The sequence below is a fragment of the Protopterus annectens genome, chromosome 2.part0, assembly GCF_019279795.1.
Source record: "Protopterus annectens isolate FY-2018-M chromosome 2.part0, PAN1.0, whole genome shotgun sequence".
NCBI lineage: Eukaryota > Metazoa > Chordata > Ceratodontiformes > Protopteridae > Protopterus > Protopterus annectens.
In genome coordinates this window covers 967,464,675-967,487,034 of record NC_056728.1, presented here as the reverse complement: position 1 = coordinate 967,487,034, position 22,360 = coordinate 967,464,675, and the positions used below count along the sequence as shown (strand labels likewise).

The 22,360-nt window shown below is 39.5% G+C and overlaps 1 protein-coding gene across 1 annotated transcript in view; it reads left to right on the top strand.

Moving 5' to 3' along the window:
* Nucleotides 1–17,461, top strand: part of LOC122792798 (annexin A3-like) — an 825,182-nt gene extending 807,721 nt beyond the window's left edge. Inside the window, exons 13-14 of the mRNA XM_044060366.1 lie at nt 13,451–13,573; nt 16,868–17,461. Coding sequence (XP_043916301.1) covers nt 13,451–13,573; nt 16,868–16,924 — 180 coding nt within the window. The 3' untranslated portion in view covers nt 16,925–17,461. The remainder of the gene's footprint in view (nt 1–13,450; nt 13,574–16,867) is intronic.
* Nucleotides 17,462–22,360: the final 4,899 nt, after the last annotated feature.

Below are 22,360 nucleotides of genomic sequence, written 5' to 3'. Positions count from 1 at the left end.
AGTAAAGACGCCTAGCCTAGGACCAGTGCAAACGGACCCCCCTCCCCCAAGACAGCACCCCCAGGGAATGCAGAGATTTAAGCTGTGGACTACCTCCATTTCAAACCAGGGAGTTCTAAGCCCCACCCCCTTATGGTAAGAACTCACAATAACGCACCTCCTCCCAACCTCACCTCTGCCAACCTTCACTTACCCCAAGAGGAAAACTCTTTCACTTAAGCACCTGGGCCACCATTAACAAGGATCAATGGGTTCTGAAAATTCTGTCTCAGGGATACAAATTCTCCTTCCACACCCTTCCAACCCCAAAAGGGTTCCCAAATCTACTACCAAATCAGTGGGCAGAGGCTCAAAAGCAAATCCATTCCCTACTCTCTGAGGGCAGTAGAGTACGTTCCTGCAGAACAGATGGGCCAAGGCTTCTACTCCAGACTTTCTGGTGCCCAGAAAAGAGGGCACCTGGTGCCCCATCCTCGATCTATCCATTCTAAACACCTTCATGGTGATCCCAAAATTCAAAATGCTCACCCTCCAGCAACTGCTACCCATGCTCTCCAAGGATGCTTGGCTAGCCACCCTGGATCTAAAGGAGGCCTACCTCCGCATTCCTATCAGGGAATCATGCAGAAAATATCTCCGCCTTGGGGCAGGATTCTCAACACTTTCAGTTCTCTGCGCTTCCGTTTGGCTTAACTACTGCTCTGAGTTTTCACAAAATGCCTGGCTCCGGCCATTGCATTTTGCAGGCAAAGAAATATTCAAATTTACCCCTACTTAGACTGCCTTATTCAGACAGACAGCCAGGAAAAGCTGCTCAAACACCTGGCCTTTGTAAAGATTCTACTTGCCTCCCTAGGGTACACAATCAACGAAAAGAAATCCAAAACAGATGCCCATCGAAAGGATAATCTTCCTGGGAGCAAGTCTGGACACAGCACGCCAGATGGCATACCTTACACCAGAGAAATAAATTTTCCTGTCAGCCTACTTCTCTCAGCTAGCCACCAGGCCCCAGCTATCTGCAAGGAAGCTCCTGCAAGCTCTGGGGGTTCATGGCATCTTGCATACTACTCATTCCATATGCCAGACTGCATATGAGGAAACTTCAGTGGTACTTAAAGAGCCTTTGGTATCAACACTCAAGACCTGGAAACTCTTCTACCTATAATTCCTTGCCTCAGAAAGGAATTTCTTTGGTGGGCAACAGCATGCTCCCACAACAAGGAGCTGCCCTTCTCCTCACCACCCGCCCCCAAGACCCTCACCACAGACTCATCAGACTATGCTTGGGGTGCACACTTGGACGGCAGGTGTATACAGGGCCAATGGAGCCCACACCAAATCCCAGTGCACATTATTCAAAAAGGGATGGCTGTGCAGCATGCCTTAATAGCTTCCAAACCCCTTCTCTCTCCAGGGGTTCTCCTGATCAAAACAGACAACACCACTGAGATGTACATCAACAAGCCTCTATGCTGGCTGGCCATGACCCTTTGGCTCACAGCCTCTTCCATGCAAATACACGTGTTAGCACAATACCTACCAGACTCTCTCAACTCCCTGGCAGACCAATTAAGCAGAAACCTTTCGGACCCACACGAGTTGCAGCTCAACAGAAATGCCTTCTTCCTATTAACTCACAAATGGGGAACCCCAAAGGTCAACCTCAGTCTCCCACACCAACCATCAGCTCAGCAAATTCTGCACCTGGGAGCATCCCTGCATGGCTTGGAAGGTGGATGCCCTGTCCTTCTCCTGGGTCAACCTCTCGGTCTATGCCTTTCCTTGCTTAACTCTCATCCACAGGTTACTGCTCAAAATAAGGGAGGAAAAACCAAGGACCATTCTTATAGCTCCAGACTGGTCCCAGCAGCACTGGTACCTCTTGCTGCACAGCCTGTCCCCGGTGCCTCCATGCCATTTTCCTTAGATGTTCATCGTGTTTCACTGTTGCAGTCATGACTGTAAGGTTCTCCCCTGCCGGCAGGCAGCCCTCGGTCGGCCAGAATCCCAAAGTCTGGGTCCGGCGTCGGCTGTTCAGCCATGCTCCCTGACGTCAGAGCGCCAGGAGTACAAAGCTGACAGCCGACACCATCTTCTCTAGTCTTTCTTGCCATGCGGTGATAGCAGTATCGCAAGTGCCGGTCGGCTGATTCCTGACAATTTTTTTCTGATAAACTTCAGTCCAAAGATTTTCTTCTCCACTCAAAGCTAAGTACTCCGTTGGGGAAACTTTTTTCTTGCTCCACTCCGATGTCAGAAAAAGTTAATTGTATTTCATGTGGGAAGCAAATACCTCATAAGGATTTTCATTCTTACTGTATTCCTTGCTTAGGCCCTGACCACGGCATAGCTAGTTGTCGGATTTGTGCTAGATTCAATCAACGTACAATTAAGCGAAGGTACGATTTTGCTTTTCATTACTTCGGTAGGCGCTTTAACTACAAAATGTCGTCGGATACGGTTCCGGCTACCGGAGTTCACAAACGTCGCAAGGATAGACAGGCCTCCGAGGTCCAAATCTGATGATAGCGCACAAGCGGAGCCAGCTTCAGGTTCTGCCGTTATCAGTGAGGTGCTTTTGCAGCCCCTGTCATCGGCCATTTCAGAACCGATGGGCGAAACGGACTCTCATGAGGAGCCAAACAGGCCTTTAAATATTTCTATTGCAGGACCTTCGGACAATGCTCCTTCGGATGGGTCCGGAGCCACTGTGCAGGTACCGGCTTCCGAAGGGGTTTTCAGGCCTACTCAGCTTATAATAAAGGCAAAGCCAAAGGCAAAGACTCCTAAATCAAAGACTGCAACACAGGCCTCTTCTGAACCGGCTCCCAAGTCACAGAAACAGTTACTCAAGATGGCGGAGGATTTACTTACTATGATTAGGGGTTCACATCCCCCTCCAGATAAAAGGCCAAGGCAGGATGTTTATTATGATTCCTCTGATCAGGCGTCTGTTTCCTCAGTTTCTTCTTCTGACCAGGAATATTCTTTCCCTCCTTATGAGGATTCTGATGTTGAGGAATCCATTCCTTCAGCTTCTCCCCCTGAGGATTTCTCTTTTGGGGAAACTTTGCATGAAATGAGGGAACATTTCCACTGGGAAGGACAGGAGTATTCGGAATCTAAGAAAAGACTGAGGGATTGTCGTCTTCTTCCCCAACATGGACCCCTGGCTATTCCTCCTGTTTTGGATATTGTGGATGACGCCTTAACCCCTGACTCTTTTCCTCCTGCTCCTGTTAAACCTGATAGATATTACAGGGTTCCTGATTCCCATCAGTTTTTATACAAGAAACCTTCTGCTGACCCTGAAACCATTTCTTAGGGTTCTAAGGGAGTTAAGGCCCCTTCTGCCAAAAATCCCATTCCTACTGAAAAGGATTCTCGATCCTTAGAAAGATGGGGCAAAAAGGTGTACACTTTTGCTACTTTGTCCATTAGGGCTTTAAACTGTCAGTTTCATATGCTGAAATACCAGCAATTTCTCTTGTCTGTTTTAAAACAAAAGCTTACTTCCATTTCTGCCTGTGCAGATAAGTAATTTACATAACTTGCATGCCACTGAACAAGTTGGGAAGCATGGTTTACACTGTGGATTTGATGCCTTGAAGGCTGCGGCCTCTTGCACAGTCATTAGAAGGCATGCATGGCTAAAGGAACAAAATTTGCCTGAACAAGTAAAGGCTAAATTATTGGATGCTCCTGTTCAGCATAATGTTTTGTTTGGATCAAAAGCTGAAGAGGTGATTAAAAAAAATGGAGGATGAGGCGACATCCATGCAAACAGTTAAAAGATTTCTTACAAGTACAGCCACCTAGATTTAGCAGGAATTGGCCTTCAAAAAATTGGTCCTTTCCCACTTCAGACAGGCCTCAGACGGGTAGATATAGATGCTCCAGAGGAAGGCCTCAAGCACAAGCTTCTTGTAGACCAAGACAGTGGACTGCTTCCACCCCTGGGGGGGGGGGGGAGACAGGTCACAAACTCAAAGGAAACAAACTCAATGACTCCCTCTGTTGGGCTACAGGAACTTCTTGCCTGGAAGCCCCTCTCGGAGGAAAACTCTCTTTTTTATTAAAATTGGACTCAAATAACCCAAGACAAGTGGGTTTTGGATGTGGTTTTAAGAGGTTACAAATTCCATTTTCATACCTTGCCAAGGCCAAGCGGATGGCCAGACCTTCCAAAACATCAACGGACGGAGGCCTTAAACCAGGTGGAAGCTCTTTTGGCTATGAATGCCATAGAACTGGTTCCACTTTCAGAGATGTGAAAAGGTTTTTACTCGAGGCTCTTTCTAGTCCCAAGGAAGCAAAACTCATGGAGACCCATTCTGGATCTGTCGGTCTTGAACACCTTTCTAGAGATTCCAAAATTCAAGATGCTTACTCTACAGCAGCTACTTCCAATGCTGTCCAAAGATGCATGGATGGTAACTTTGGATTTAAAGGAGGCATATTTACACATACCCATCAGGCAGGATCGCAGAAAATACCTCAGGTTCAAGGCCGGATTGAGGCACTTTCAATTCTCTGCGCTGCCCTTTGGATTGTGTACTGCGCCCAGGGTCTTCACCAAATGCCTGGCTCCAGTAGTAGCTTACTGAAGACTCAAGGGAATTCAAATTTACCCTTATCTGGACGATTGTCTTATTCAGGCAGACAGCAAGGATGTCTTACTCCAGCATCTAGAATTTGTACAGAACCTCCTCAAGTTCCTGGGATTCTCTGTAAACATAAAAAAGTCAAATTTGACACCATCACAACAGATAACCTTTCTGGGTGCTCTTCTAAACACCACAACCCAGATGGCATTTCTGACATCCAAAAAACAATTACAGCTGGCTTCAACTTTCAAAACCTTGGCAACTTTAACTCAACTATCTGCAAGGAAATTCCTGCAGGCTTTGGGTTACATGGCCTCCTGCATCCTTCTCGTGCCATATGCAAGACTTCACATGAGGAAAATACAGTGGTACCTAAAAAGTGTATGGTCTCAGCATTGCCACAGTTTAGACATACTGATCTCCGTCCTTCCTTGCCTTCAAAAGGAATTTCTTTGGTGGTCCTGGGCATGTGCTCTAAACAAAGGGAAACCCTTCCGTCTGCCTCCTGCCACTCAGATTCTAACCACGGACGCCTCGGATTATGCTTGGGGAGCCTATTTTCAGGGCAACTGTCTGCAGGGCCTTTGGGCAAAGGATCAGAAGCACCTGCATATCCATTTAAAGGAAATGTTAGCCATTCAGAAAGCTCTATTGGCCTTCAGGAATCTTTTACAACCAGGACAACTACTAATACGGACAGACAACACCACAATTATGTGGTACATAAACAAGCAAGGGGGATCTCATTCCTATCCCCTTTGCAGACTAGCCATGGATCTATGGAACACAGCTCTAGCTTGCAATCTGGATCTTCAAGCTCAGTTTCTACCAGGGAAACGAAACTTCCTAGCAGACAGTCTGAGAAGAAACCTTTCAGATCCACACGAATGGATGCTGGACACCAAAATATTCAGGATGATAACAGCAGTCTGGGGATGTCCTCACATAGACCTCTTTCCATCCCATCTCAATCATCAATTACAGAATTTTTGCACCAGGACTTTCCACAGAGAAGCTTGGAAAGTGGATGCCCTGTCATTCAGTTGGAGGAACCTCTCGGGATATGCCTTTCCGTCTCCTTCTATGAGTCTTATTGAAGATAAAACAGGACAAGCCCAAGATGATGATCTTGCTGGCTCCAAATTGGCCTCGGCAGTTTTGGTATCCTACTCTAAAAAAACTATGTCTGGAGCCCCCTTGGGTTTTACCTCAGTCTCCGAACCTTCTGTCCCAACATCAGGGTCAGGTTCTACACTCTCATGTCAGAACTCTCAGCCTGGTGGCCTGGTTAATCCAGGGCCCTTGATTTCTTCTTTCCTACCCAAGCAGGTTATGGATGTAATTTTAGAAGCCAGACGTCCTAGCACTAGGAAATCTTATGCAGGAAAATGGAAAAGATTTTGTTCCTGGATGCAGGCTCAGGATTCTGATCCTCTTCTTCCTAACATTACTTTAATTTTTACTTTACTTGACAGATCTCTTACATAAGGGTCTCTCTCTTCCATTAAGATACATGCCTCTGCTATTTCTACTCATTATAATACAGACCCTCCCATCTTTTCCCACCAGCTCATGAGACAGTTTCTCAGAGGAGCTAAGAACTTAAGACCTCCTAGATCACCTCCCATTCCTGCTTTGGATCTCAACTATGTTTTGGAAAAACTAACCTTGCCTCCTTTTGAGCCTGCTGCCTCTTCTGACATCAAGTTTTTATTTTGGAAGACAGCTATCTTGTTAGCCCCAACCTCTGCCAGGAGAGTTTGAGTTGCAAGCTCTTATGGCTGTGGAACCTTATATTATTTTTCATCAAGACAGGGTATCTTTGAGGACTAATCCTACCTTCATGCCTAAGGTGGTTTCCAAAGTGGCTTTAAATCAAACTATCCACTTACCAACCTTTTTCCCCACTCCTCAAAATAAAGGGGAAAGGATCTTACATTCCTTGGATGTACACAGACAACTACGTTTTTACCTGGACAGAACCAAGGACATCAGAAAATCAGAACAATTGTTTTTCTTATGCTTCAAGTTCCCAAGGTAAAGCCATTTCAAAACAGACCATTTCTAAATGGATTTCTCATGGAATCAGATTTTATTCACACCATGGAAAGCAAATCCCAGGGAGTATAAGGACTCATTCCACCAGAGCTGCTGCCACTTCCACGGCCTTCCTCAGGGGAGTTCCTACAAAAGACATTTTGGAAGCTGCAACTTGGAGTTCAGTGCATACTTTTTCTAAGCACTACAATTTACCTCTCTACTCTGTCTAGGGCAGGCTTTGCCTCTGCAGTCTTGCAGGGCCTTTTAGCCGCCCCTTCTTTATGACCTCCTCCCTTTCTTTCAGCTTTGGGATTCTACCCTACAGTCATGACTGCAACAGTGAAACATGATGAACATAGTGCAGTTGTGTACACCTACCATAAATGTAGATGTTGTGTCTTCACTGTTGCAGTCTGGGTTTCCCTCCCTCCTGTCCCCTCTTATTTTTACTTTTGTGTAGTTCCTTTTTTCACCATTCTTCTGAGGTGTATTTGCAAAGGTTATGGGACTTTTTTTTCATTTTGGGACTCCTGACATCTGGGGCAAGAAATACTGGAGAAGATGGCGTCGGCTGTCAGCTTTGTACTCCTGGCGCTCTGACGTAAGGGAGCATGGCTGAACAGCTGACGCCGGACCCAGACTTTGGGATTCTGGCCGACCGAGGGCTGCCTGCCGGCAGGGGAGAACCCTACAGTCATGACTGCAACAGTGAAGACACTCTAACATCTACATTTATGGTAGGTGTACACAACTGTACTATTCCAAACCTCCTAACTCAGAGGGTGGGGGAATTCATGCATCCCGAATTGCAGACACTCAGTTTGGCAGCTTGGCTTATTCCCTAACCCTGAACCAATCTGCCATCCTCAGTAAACGGGTTCTGGATCTTATTCATGAGGCCAGACACCCTAGCACCAGAAAGTCTTATGCAGATAAATGGAAAAGGTTCTACACCTGGATCCAGGCTAAGGGGGCCAATTTGGCACAGCCCTCTATCCCTCTCATCCTGGATTACTTGGCTACACAGTGGTCTCTCTTTCTCCTCTCTAAAAATTCACGGCTCTTATTTCTGTCCATTTTCCCACTGAGCAGCCCCTTTTCTTACACCCTTTGATCAAACAGTTCCTCATAGGGGTTAGCAACTTGAGGCCCTCCAGAAGGGCACCAACACTAGCTTGGGACCTTAACTATCTCTTGGAAAAGCACACCCTGCCTCCTTTCAAACCAGGATGATGTTTGTGTTTCACTGTTGCTGTCATTACATTTTAGTAATCTGCTGGTAGGTTGCCCTCAGTCGGCCTGATTAACAAAGTCTTGGGTCCTGCGTCAGTTGCTGTCCCTTCTTCCATGATGTCAGGTCAGGGGTATAAAACATGCAGCCGACGACATTACATCAGTCTTTCTTGCCGCACGGTGCCCGAAGCAGCAGCAGTTCGCAAGTGCCGATCGGCCGACTCCTGAAATTTTTGTTTTCGAGTTTCAGAACCAGAAAGCTATGTACCCCGTTGGGGAAAATTTTTCTTGCTCCTTACCGATGTCCGTAAAAGTTAATAATTGCATTACTTGTGGGAAGCAAATACTTCATAAGGATTTTCTTTTGTACTGTATTCCTTGCCTAGGCCCTGACCACAACGTATATTGGTTTTGTGCTAAATCTAATCAACGCACTATTAAACTTTGGTACATTTTTGCTTCTAAATATTTTGGCTCACACTTTAATTATACAGAAATGTCATCAGTTAGCAATCAGACTACCGGAATACCTATAAAATGCAAAGAAAAAGACAGAGACAGGCCGTCGAGGTACAAAACTGATGACGCTTCTCCCAAGCCAGTTCGCTGATACCCGCTACAGATTCGCAGGCCTCTACTGAGACAAATTCGGAGTCCACGAGATGCTTCAATTATGGAACTAGCGGATGTCTCTACCTTAGATGGGTCCAGAGCCGCTGTGCAGGCACCAGCTTCTGAGTGTGTTTTCAGGCCTATAGATTTGTATATTAGACAGACACCATCTTCAAAACTAAGGCCAAAATCTAAATCTATGTCTAAAAAACCGATGCCTGAGCCACATGTGCAGGTCCCTATGCCTAAAAAACAAATTATCAAAATGTCTGAAGATTTATTACTCTGATCAGGGGTAGCCAACCCCCCCCCCCTTCTAAGAGGCCTAGGCAAGACTTTGATTATGAATCTTCTGAACAGGATTCTATTACTTCTTACTCTACCGACTACTAATGAACAGGATTTGTCTATACCTACTTATGAGAACTCTGATACAGAAGATTCCATTCCTTCTGCTTCTCCCCCTGAGGATTTTTCTTTTGGGGAAACTTTACATACCTTAAGGGAACATTTCCACCAGGAAAGTCAGGATTTCTCTGAATCTAAAAAGTGACTTAGGGATTTTCTTCTTCCTCCTCAGCATAGGCCTTTGGCTATATACCTCCTGTTCTAGACATTGTTGATGTTTTTTCAGAATGTAGTATGGCTCCTGATAATCTGCCTCCAGCTCCTTGTAAGCCAGACAAATACGACAGGGTTCCTGATTCCCACAAATTCCTTTTCAGAAATCCTATTGCAGATCCTGAAACCATTTCTCAGGGTCCCAAGGGCATTAAGGCTTATACTGCTAAAAATCCTACCCCTTCTGATAGAGATTCCATGGTGCTGGATAGATGGGGTAAGAAGGTTTACATTTCTGCAACCTTGGCAATCAGGGCTTTAAACTGTCAATTTCATATGCTTAAATATCAACAGCATATCATGGGACTGCTTAAACAGAAAATGATGTTAATTTCTGACTGTGGAAAATAAAGATTTACAGGATCTATTGCATTCAGCTGAACAAGTTGGAAAACGTACTTTGCAATGTGGTTTGATTCTTTGGAGGCCTCTTGCAGGGCTGTGGTAACTGGGTCTATGCTAAGAAGGCATGCTTGGCACAAAGAGCAAACTCTGCTTGATCATGTTAAAGCAAAATTGTTGGATGCTCCTTTACAACAGGACAGTCTCTTTGGTAATAAGGCTGAAGCCTTTTTAAAAAAGATGGAAGATAAAGCTAGATCTATGCAGACTGTGAAAGATTTCTTACAAGTGCAACCTCCAAGATTTAGTAGGCACTGGTCTACTAAGAACTGGTCCTTTCCGGTTCCTTCGAGAACCACTCAAGTCAAACCCAGATATTCCAAAGGCTCCAGGTTTCAGTCACAAGGGACTTGTAGAGCAAAACAATGGGGTGCCTCCTCCTCCAAATCTGGAAACAACAAGATGGCCTCCCTATGGTAAGCAGTCTCAATGACCTCCCTTTAGAACTTACCTTTTAGCCACCCCTTTGGGGGGAAAACTGGCACTTCATGCAAGAAACTGGCAACTTGTAACCCAGGACAAATGGGTTTTAAATATAGTATCCCAGGGATACAGATTTCATTTCCACATGTTGCCAATCCCAAACAGATGGCCAGATCTGCCCCCACATCAGTGGGCAGAGGCCCAGAAACAAGTACTGTCCCTCATGAACATGCGGGCTATTCAACCAGTACCAGAAGAGGAAAAGGGACAAGGTTTCTATTTAAGACTTTTCCTGGTACCCAGAAAAGATAAATCATGGTGTCCAATTCTGGATTTATCTACTCTAAACACATTTATGGACATTCCAAAATTCAAGATGCTGACCCGTCAACAGTTACTTCCTATGCTAGGCAAAGATGCCTGGTTGGTAACTCTAGACTTAAGAGGCTTACCTGCATATCCAAATTGGGGAATCTTGCAGAAGATACCTCAGCTTCAAGGCAGGCTACTTGCATTGCCAGTTCTCTGCACTGCCCTTTGGCTTATCTACTGTGCCCAGGGTCTTCACAAAGTGCATGGCTCCAGTAATTGCATTTTGCAGGCAAAGAAATATTCAAATCTATCCATACCTGGACAATTGTCTAATTCAGGCAGAAAACAGGGACATTCTTCTAAAACATCTGGTGTTTATAAAAAGGGTTCTAACTTGTCTAGGGTACACTATAAACAAAAATAAATCACAACTGGTACCCTCTCAAAAAATTGCATTCCTGGATGCAAGCTTGAATACAACTGCCCAGGTGGCTTACCTTATGCCAGAAAAGCAAATTCATTTTGTAACTTACTTCAGGTCGCCACAAAAACCCTGCTGTCTGCAAGACAAATTCTGCAAGCCTTGGGGTTCATGGCCTCCTGCATTCTTCTAATTTCATATGCAAGACTGCATATGAGGAAACTAAATGTACAACTTACTTCACCTATGAACTTAAGAAGCCATACTGTTAATAGTTGTTACAAAATCATTGAATAGTGTGGAAATCTGTCACTCCAAATGAAAATCAAATCTGTAAAACGTTTATATAAAAAAAAAAGCACAAATACTTAAATGAACATTTATGCATAAAATTGTGTTCCCTGGCTACTCCATTGATTTGGTGATCAGTTTTATTATTAAATACAAAAAATATTTAACAATAAATCTAATATACATATCGTATTAATGTGTCTTATGAAATCAGAGGTAGTACTAAGAAACTCAAGTATTATAAATCTTTCATCCTGTGGAATGTTACTGTATAATGAAACTACATCTAAAGTTTAAAATGGTGTCATTGCCACTGATGCTGTATAATTCTTGTCAGCTTTGTACAGCTGGTATTTTTTTTTCGTCAAATGGTCTGAGACATTGATTAGATGGATAAGGGAGTGTCTTTCAGAGAGAACATGGGTATATACAATGATAGAACAGATGAAATTCTATTTAGTATGTTAATAGTTTACCACAGGGTTCAGTTCTTGGACCTTAGATATATAAATGCTGAATAGATAACTCTAATTTCAACAAATGCATATTTTATTTATTTAAGCAGATGGCATTAAATTGGGAAAACAATTTTGTTCAGAGTCTGATAGGGAAATCCCACAGGAGGAGAGACTAGAATATTTCAGTCATTTGTCACAGCAGAATAAGATGAAGGCGACCATTGGGAAGACTAGGTACATGTTATGTGGGCCAAATATATATTACAGTGCTTACACCCTGAATAACCTAGAACTAGAAAAGGTACAATTATGGAGGTTTTTGAGTACTTGAAGGTAAGAATTTCCTTTGAGGATAGTCAGTTTTTCAGCCAACAAGACTGTTATGTCTACTTAGATTTTTTGAGTAGAGAGGAACATCTGATGAAGGAAATATTTATAATTATACAGTGACTGGCTGTTAGCATTAAAAAATGAGCATGCTGATGGGTCAGCCCAACCAGTGTGCCCTTTATAAATCAAGCATATGCCAATGGAAGAAAGTCTGGTTGCCCAGACTTCTAATAATATATGCTAGGGCAACTCCACTTTTTTTTATTAAAAAAAAAAAAAAAAAAAACTTTCAAAAACTGGAGACTTTAAAAGAGCAAGATAGATGGGACAGAAAAAAATACAAGGATAATCAAGTACATTATGCAAAAGTAGAAAAACAACGTACCTAGTCACCCTTAAAATTTCTTTGTCCCATTTCTTCCGTACATTGAAAGTCTGCTGATTTCAATTTTTTTCTTTTTCTAAATTAAAAAAAAAAGCAACATAGATCTTTCTTTTTTCAGTTGCTTCCTTTGCACAGAACTGATGTACTATATGTGTGTGAACGCAAGTCCCTTAGGCATGCGTAGTACACCAAGAAAGCCCCAGGATACTAGGGAAAATCACGCAAGAGCAGCATGGTGCTTAGACAAGGACATTATTTAAGAAAAGTGGCTAGCTTTTTTCTTAAATAATGTTATTGTATTGTAGCAGTAACCCACAGCTGGGTGTTGATAATGCTGATTTACCCATAGTGGGTTTTGTTTGGAGACTCTGGTTTCACCCTCATGACACCGCACCAACCAAATCCAGCATTACTCACTCTGTCATGGATTATTGCTATAAAATATGGTTAGATCAGAATTGAAATACAGAGCATTAATGTGTGACATCCATGGAGTAAAACTCGTACAAAGAACTGAATATGTTTGGAGAGACTACGCTAAAAATATTTAGGGAACAGGACTTCTAGTGAGAGATTAAAATAACTATTTCTTCTCTCAATCCTTTTAGAAGATTGAGACTAGACCTTCTAATGGTACTTAAATGTTTTCAAGAGCTGTTTCCTTTTTAATGTGTTGGTTAGCAAAATCTACATTAAAACATCTTAGTTTAAGAAAGCATTTCTAAAAGCACTGCTGCTAATTGGCTCTCACAGAGAGTAGTGGGTGAACAAAATAAACTTTCAGATAATTTAAAAGTAAAGCGGAGTCAAATGATATTAAAATAGATTGCTTTATGCCATGAAGGCAGGCAAAATTTATCTTTAACTCTAATCATATAGTGCATTGTCCTGCCTTTTCATAATTATTTTTTTCATTTGTTTTACTGACTTGTACTGAATATATTTTTATTCGTCAAGAGCCCGACTTCCAGATGTTGGTAAAGCCCTTGGGGTATGCCTTCCATTCCTGGGTATATATACTAGACAGAAGTGCCTCTTTCAGCAAAGGCCTGCTTTGGGAGCAGTGTTTGATTAAGTGACTTACTCAGAGCTGCATGGTAGACAAATGTATGCAGGGGGACTCAAGCCCAAGACTGCCAGATGAAACTCCATAACTGATGGACTTTGACCTTGCTTCTTAAATTGCCAAAGAAAATATAACATGTTTAATTTATGTAATGTGTACATATGCATCTCTTTGGATTAACTGTTCTTTTTATTGCTTGTAGAAAACATTGCATATTTAGATGCATCAATTCTGTTTTCATTACAGGGTGCAGGCACAGATGAAGCTACACTCACAAGAATTATGGTGTCCAGATCTGAAATTGACCTCCAGGACATAAAAGCTGAATACAAGAAGCTCTATGGGACCTCCTTGAATCAAAGTATTAATGTAAGAAACATTTAGCTCATGATTTCTCGTTTCTCATAAGTTTTAGTAATGGCATTTCACAGTTACCGATTTGTTTGTGCAGTACCATAGTCAAAATTTTTAGTCAACACAAGCCAAAGCAGGTTTTACCAATAGGGATGATGGCAAGTGGGATACATAAAGTAAATTCCCAAACACCTGCTCCGAGAGCAATAAAGGTAGTCCATGCACAAAAAGGATGATCAGCCAGAATAATTCCAGTGCAGCAAAAATAATTTATTAAATCCAGAAAATTACACGACAGCACAGACAACAAAGGACTGAGAGAAAAGTCCTTCGGAGACTTTTTCAGAGACAATTAAATTAACCAAATACATCTCTTATATACTAAAACCAGAAGTGGGCTGGTAAAAAACATAATTCAATAATTAATTAATTGATTCTAAATGACTATTAAAAGATAAGACAAATGACAACATAGTGACATTTAAGTTATTTTAAGTAAAATATATGACAATATATATATATGTGTATATCGTATTAAGTTTATACAAATTCATATAATTTTACCTTTTACTTGTACTTCTATTGTATAACCCATATCTCCTTTTGCTACACATCTATAGTACAAGTATAAATATTAAATCTATTTTATTATCTATATGTGAAAAGGGTGGCAATATATGTATGTATATATACTTATATACATATGTATTTTTTATATATTTCAATATTTTTTCATCTATTCCTTTGAGTATTTTTATACATACTTTTCTCATATTTAAATTTATATTTATAAAGTTTTTAATATATTCCTATATATTTATTATTTTTTAACACATATATTTACTATATTATTATATTACATTTTTAGGTAAAGGGACAGTTAAACTAGTATTGTGTTATTATGTTGTACTTTACTGTACTAGTGGAATTTTTTTATTGTACTAGTTGAACTATGTTATATTTTATATGTTAAAATATGTTTTTAGTGTGGTTGAAAGTTGTTCAAACAATAATATCTTTGATCTAGAACCACTACTAATTTATTGTTCCTTGTAAAACTGTTACACTTTAAAAGGAATGTTCCCAGGTCATTTAGAATCAATTAATTAATTATTGAATTATGGTTTTTGCCAGCCCACTTCTGGTTTTAGTATATAAGAGATGTATTTGGTTAATTTAATTGTCCCTGAAGAAGTCTCCAAAGGGAAACAAAAGCGCTCAGTCCTTTGTTGTCTGTGTTGTCGTGTAATTTTCTGGATTTAATAAATTATTTTTGCTGCCTTGGAATTATTCCGGCTGATCATCATCCTTTTTGTGCATGGACTACCTTTATTGCTCTCGGAGCAGGTGTTTGGGAATTTGGTTTGTGAATTTTCAGCTTTGCTGGTGTATTCGTGTTATTAGGGTACATAAAGTAGGCAAGTGGGGCTGGAATCTACTGGAGAAAACTAGAAAGGAACCAAGGTATTGGGAGCAAATACAGATGGAGAGCTAGGAGTGGGATGACTGCAAGAAGTTTGGACTATAGGCTAGAGACTGCTTTCCCTACCGGGGATTGATATCAGAATATAGACCATTAAAAAGGGGAGGGGAATTTGTAAGTTAAACAACCTGTTGTGGTAGAGTTTTTAGTGGGATCTAAAATGAAGCTGTTGTTAAATAGTTTGTTGGGCATATAAAATATTGCATAACTGTACAAATCAGTCAGAGGATGTTACAAAAGACTGAGGAGATAGTCTGGGAAAGCAGTTTTCAAGAAAACAAAGGGATGACGTACACAGCTCCCAAGTATGCAACAAAGTGCTGAAGGTTTAGAATCTTTGAAAGTGTTGCATGGGTATTTTTTTACCCCAAACAACCTTCAAAGAATGTTCCTCAGCTAGAGGAAATTGTTGATGTGATGGGGGAGAAAGCAGAAAGAGGTAACTGGAGGCCGTGTGCTTTGGGAGTATGAGTTGGCAGATTTTAAAAACTCTTTAGTGTACTGTCAGAAATATTGGATGAGCAAATGACTTTTAACTAAGGAAATGATTCATTTGAGCTGGGACACAGGATCTGAATTGCCTAGAAATGGTAAGGCCTTATTAAGTTTAAATCTGTTGGCTGCCAAAAAAGCAATTACTAGAAAACTGAAATCAGTCTAAACCCACTGTATTCAAGTATAGTGTTAGAAAAGAGAGCAACTGGAAGAGGGATCATTAGGAAAAGTGAAGCAGCCTAATTGTAAAGAAATAATTCTAAATTGTGGTAGCATTATATACATAATAATGCTCTGGAGGAGTGAGGTTTAAGGGAAGGCATGAATTTAGCAATTTATGTTGGACTGATACTTAAAAAGAAGGAAAAGATTTGTGATGTATAATGTTTGTAAATGCAAAAAATATTAATATTTTCTCTTTTCTCTTTAGTTTGCCTTTGACTTAAGTGGTAAAAGGTGTTAAAATTCAGCATTTTTAAACAAAGTACAAGTATTTTGATAGAATTATGTTTTTCTCACCTACCCATATAATACAGCCTTCTGGCTGTTCTCTTGTCTACATGCCCAGCCAACTCCCGTATCTCCTGAATGCTTTTTACAGATACTTTGACATAACCTTCATGGGGATCCCAACCAATCTAGCCCCCTTTACTGACATCCACATTTGTTCATCACCAGTGGGCTGAGACTGTTGGAGCACAGCTGTTATCTAAGCAGCAGTCTGGGATTTCTGTGGTTTTGTACCCCATATCCACACCTAGTCACCATCGTATTCACTTACGGATATGAGGACCTGCTTATGCCTTCCCCCATAAGCATGCAAGTCACTGCAGGTGCACCGTGAAAGCTATCATCTGAGCACCGTTTTGACAGTGCCAAACAATGAGGACCTGCTTATACCTTCCCCATAAGCATGCAAGTCACTGCAGGTGCACCCTGAAAGCTACCATTTGAACACTGTTTGACAGTGCCAAGCAAGATGTCTGTCGCCCATATATTGCACGCAGTGAACTTTTCTTTCAAAATAGGTATCAACACTGCAGTAGGGTGAACTAATCCCCCTTCCCAGGATTTGCAATCTAGCACTGGCTGCTCAATCCCACTCTCCCTCTTCAACTTCTCCTGCACCTGGGTTACTCGTTCCCAGTACACCTGGATCACAATCTGGGCTTCATTACTCAGCTTCCTAGAACTTGACAGTGAGGTTGTTTTTGCAAAGATACAAAGAGATAATTGTAGTTTGGTTGAATTTCAAGTTTAGCAAAGTATGACCAATGTAAGTATTATGAGTTTTCATTATTTTATTGCAATAATGCTATTTTATATTGCAGTCTGATACCTCAGGAGACTACAGGACCACACTGTTGAAGATTTGTGGAGGAGATTAAACACTAGCAGGCACTTGTGAAATGAACTATATTCCTCATCTAAGATTTGTGCTGGCAAAAGCAAGTGGTTGTCGTTGTTCATTTTTCGTATTTACTTTGACACAGCAGTCCTTAAGTAGTTCCCATACAGTCATTGTTGCATCACTGCTTAAAAAGTGCTTATTTTGAAATTAGACTTTGCTTTTTCATTGCTACTTTCTATGTTAGACTATGCACATTTCATGATATTGTTCAAAAAATATTGCGCCTTCCATGTGAAATGGGCATTGTGTGAAATGTATTAAAGCTTTTATATTTTAATGCTTTTTTCCTTCAGCCTCTGTGGGTGTCGTATGCTAGATTTAGATCATTTACACTACGTTTATGGATGGCATCTCTGCAATGTCTAAATTTGATATTACACTTAGCATTTGAATCTTTCATATTGTAATTAATGTTACCTTAGCCCCACTGGTCTTTGTGTGTATGTGTATATACTTGTATATATAAACAGAAAACTAATCCCAGAAGCCTTAATAAATGCACATGTAATGTTAACTGATGCTTCATTTTTTTTCTTACCTTATAATTGTCTAGAACTTTGTAAAACCTTTGTTTTTCCACATACAAAAAACTTCATCCCTTTCTATTCCTTCCCAGAGTGGGAAGAACTAGTGTGTAATGCAGGATTGTAGCTGATCCAGCAAGAGACTGTGAAGGCCGAATACATTGTATCAAATTCAAGAATACATGGAGTCCGGGCATAAAGCAATCTTGGTAACTTGGAGGAGTACAGTGGCTATTGGCTATCAAAAAAATACTGTTTAGCTTTAAGAGATGGATATGAGAAACAAGGTTTGAGGAAAGAATGTAAACTACATTGACTTTTTATTTGGCTGTTATATTTCATTACAAACTAAGTTGATGTGGAAGCAGCATCATTTGTCTTTCCAGATGTAAATTTGACAAGTTAAAGAATAAACATATATCTGCATAATTTATGGATAGAGAAGGGTATATTTGCATTGTCAGTAAGAATATTGTTTTAGAAAACTAATTACATTTATTTTGCATTATCCTTCCAAATGTAATTACTGCTGTGTTAGTTAACAGCATTCCCTTTTAGCTAGGTTTCACAAAGCAGGGGAATAAACCCCTCATCCCTAAAAGCTAAACTTCTCCCTGTCATCTCTGGCTACACCCTTAGAAGCCACTCGCATTCTGGACCAGCTGTACAGTCGCCCAAGAAACAGGATGTTGTGGCTCCAAACTGTGGTGGGGACTCCTTTATCAACATTAAAAGACACATGCACCTACTCACACTTTAGACTCCCAGTTTAAAGCCTGCCAGGGTAGAAATGCCTTCCTACCAGCCATGTCATGTACCTTCATCACATCTCCCTTAATACTTTTCATGCATCAGTCTAGTCACTCTGCTCGCAGCATGCTCTTACATGTCCATGTATGTATACAGACTTAGTTTTCACCTATTTTCTTCAGTTTGTAGTTCTTGAATTTTTATTGCAGTGTATATGTGTAATATATTATACACGAGTTAGAGGTCCAGTGTCTAAATACTTTTTTTCCATTTATGTTATACTGTTGTGTCATGTTAAGAATTCTGCTTAATTTACAATGCTCTTGTTATGTAATTAGTACTTTAGTTGTATGATGCAGTGCAGGCTGAGCCTAAAAGTAGATATTTCTGATCAATGCCCTTTCCTGGTAGGCAAACAAATAAACCAATGCATCTGGCCATCTTAATCTACAGTAAACACTAGGTGATGGTAGAGTGTCACATGAGAAAGCCTCATCAGCTAATGTGTTCATATGAGCTCTTTCATGAGGCTAGCTGTTTTTCTTTTTTTTTTTCTGTCAGATTTTGCATTAACCAAATTTTTTATTTATGCCAGTGTATATTATTTTTAAGTAGCAATTTTTGTCAGATTGTGGAATTAACTTTTGTGAATCTTTCATGTAATCATTAGAGTTGTCGCTCAGAATTTTTGTTTCTGTTTAAAGAAACTATGGTCAGGCAAATACCTTCCACACCACAAACATTTACAGCAATACTGTATATGTCTGGTTGTATGCACAAGTATGTATGCACATTTATACACACATGCATGTACGCACACACACACACGTACCTGTTTGTGTAATGGGTAGTGCAGCAGCAAGCGTTGTTGCCTCACAGCAGGAGGTTCTCCAGTTCAATTCTGGGCTGGGGTGCCTTCTGTTTGGAGTCTGCATGTCCTCCCTGTGTTCCTGTGGGTTTCTTTCAGGTGCTCCGGTTTCCTTCCACTTTCCAAAGACATGCTTCTGAAGCATTTCTTCGTGGGCCTCACCTAACAATCGTCCATTCCATTTGGACTTACCTGGTAAACAAATGTTAAAAAAAAAAATATATATATATATATATATATATATATATATATATATCAGCAGAAACAACTCTGCATAGTCACCACGTTGAAGTTAAAATCACAGTTTAATAAAACAAAATGAACACACAGAAAACTAGTTTAAAAACAATGAAAGATGAGCGTTTTCAGGTAATAAACACTTTATCAAATCTAATAAAAAACAAGAGCTCTCTATTTATATAAAGATGTATCCAATTAGTGCATAGTAAAATACGAGCCAAACTTAGAATTAGTGTTCATTAAAAATATCAACAAGCCAGTCATCTGCTATTTCCAATAATGATCAATCATGACTGCAAACAGCATCTAAGTAATAAATGCTTTATCCAATGGCTGTCATCCCAAAACCTGTGTATACCATTGGTTAAAATCTCAAAAAGAGTGCAGTCATTGGTGTGCTGTGTACAAATGAGAATTCTATATTCCACATTCCCACCAGTCAACACCAATCTGTTTCATAGTAAGACAGCATATTCCTGAGTTATAAACTGGCTTTAATGAAAACATATATACAAGGTTTCTTATAAAAGATCCAAGATGCAAAATATACGTTATTATGAATGAACACTCGATATGCATTCAGTACAAAAATATCTAAAACAAAGGCAAATCCGCTAATGTGTAAAACCAATCGAATAATAAGTTTACGTGTTGACCAATCAACGTCAATCTGTTTCCCAAATGAAGACCGCTTTACTTACATAAAAATAACCAATATTTTCCTCTCACAAAATGTAAAAAAATATGTAAAGAAATTTTTGTGAACGATCCATATATCATGTACAACGTTTAGTAATATCAGCTTGTTGGTGCTCATGATTAAAGAGGATCATGAGCACTAGCATGTTATTACTTATATGTTATACATGGTATTTGGATAGATTGATGTTGATTGGTGGGAGTTTAGAATATCTGTTTTTTATTCATACAGACTGAAATTTTAACCAATGTTTATAGAGTTTGTGATGGCAGCTATGTATTTATTATTTATAAACAAGTGCTTTGATATCTCTGCAATGTTACTATGATGCTGTTAATGCATTGTTTTTTTCACATTATTATTTAGAAATTGCAGTTTGGTTTAATGATTTAAAGCATTGCTGTGGGTTTGGTAACGCACCTCGACGGATGTGTATATGTAAACTGTTTGGTTTTCCACATTTGCGGATTTCCCTTTATTTTAGATATTTTTGTACTGCTTGATTATTTAGTGTTCATTCTTAATAGTCTATATTTTGCATCTTGGATCTTTCATAAGAAACCATGTATATATGTTTTCATTGAAGCCAGTTTATAATTCAGGAATATGGCATCTTGCTATGAAACATATTGGTGGTGTTTGGTGAGAATTTAGAATGTAGGATTCTCATTTGTGCATAGCACACCAATGACTGCACACTCATGGCGATTTTAACCAATAATATCCACAGGTTTTGGGATGGGCAGCCAGTAGATGATTTCTTTTGCATTAATTCTTTAGATGCTGTTTACAGTTATGATTGGTCATTATGGGAAATAGCAGAAGATGATTGGTTTGTTATTTTTAATGAACACAACATTCTAAGTTTGCCGTGTATTTTACTATTCGCTAATTGGATACATGTTTATATAAACAAAGTTCTTGTTTATTAGATCTGAAGAAGGATTTATTACCCGAAAGCACTCTTCTTTCATTATTGTTTTTATACTAGGTTTGTGCGTGTTTGTTTTATTAAACTGTGATTTGAACCTCAATGTGGTGACTACGCAAAGTTCTTTTTGCTGCATTTGAATTACTACTGCGTCGTCTTTAGCCGCCAAACGGGCCTGTTTTTTTTTTTTTATTTTATATATTGCACACTTATGCAACCAGCTTATTGTATGTTTTATTTTTATTTTTCCCCCAACAGATTTGTTTGTTTTTTAATTGAATTGTACAGGTTATAGGTCACATTAAAGGTGGGAAAAGTTTTGAAATGATTTATTGTGGTCTAATTTTTTTATATCACAAAAATCTGGCATTTTAACAGGGGTGTGTGCGCTTTTTATATCCGCTGTATGTAAACACGCATACACACACACATGTGTGTGTATATATATATATATATATATATATATATATATATATATATATATATATATATATATATATATACATATATATATATATATATACATATATATATATATATATATATAAAAATATAAAGAATTCCATGAAATATCTAAAATGCAAAATCTCACATACACATTAACCACTGTAACCTTTTCAGACCTTTTACTGTACATTCCTTCTTACAAACACTAAAAATGAGCATTCATTCATTTCATTTGAGCATTCAGTCAAATTTTTGGTTTAGATATTTTGAGCTTGTGTATACTTAACATATATATATATATACATATATATGTATAAAATTTGTGTATAAATTGTGTGTATGTGTATATATATATATATATATATATATATGTATGTAAATTTGTACGTGGTTTCACACTGTTGAATGAAAAAAGATCCAACAATACAGCAAACACTCAGTATCTGACATAATAAATTAATTTGATTAGCTAGTGTTAAAGAAAGGATTTTTTTTACAGTAGAGTTAGTGTTAGCAATGTAATAATGCCCCTAACCCTACAAATTACATAAAAAAAAAACTTTCTGCATCACTCCCAATAAATAAGGTAGCCTCAGAGAGCCTACTTTAGAACGATGAAAAATTAAAATATCAAGCACTCACATGAGTGAAAAATCAGGAATTCTATATTTAGTTTTGTGGATTACAGTACAGTGACGATCAGAATATTTGCCCTTTCCTCACTGTAGTGCAATCTCTGAGTAGGAATATATATTTAGAAGGGGAGGGGCACAGCCCGCCACAATAGCGATTTCGCATTTCGTATTTTTTGCTCATGTGAGCGCTCGATATTTTAATTTTTCGTTGTAATTATAGACCCGCCTCAGAGACGTGCACACATCCACACCATTAAATCTGTTCCCTTACCTGGCCTAACCTGCAAACAGTTGTACAAACACTAAATCTATCCCTTA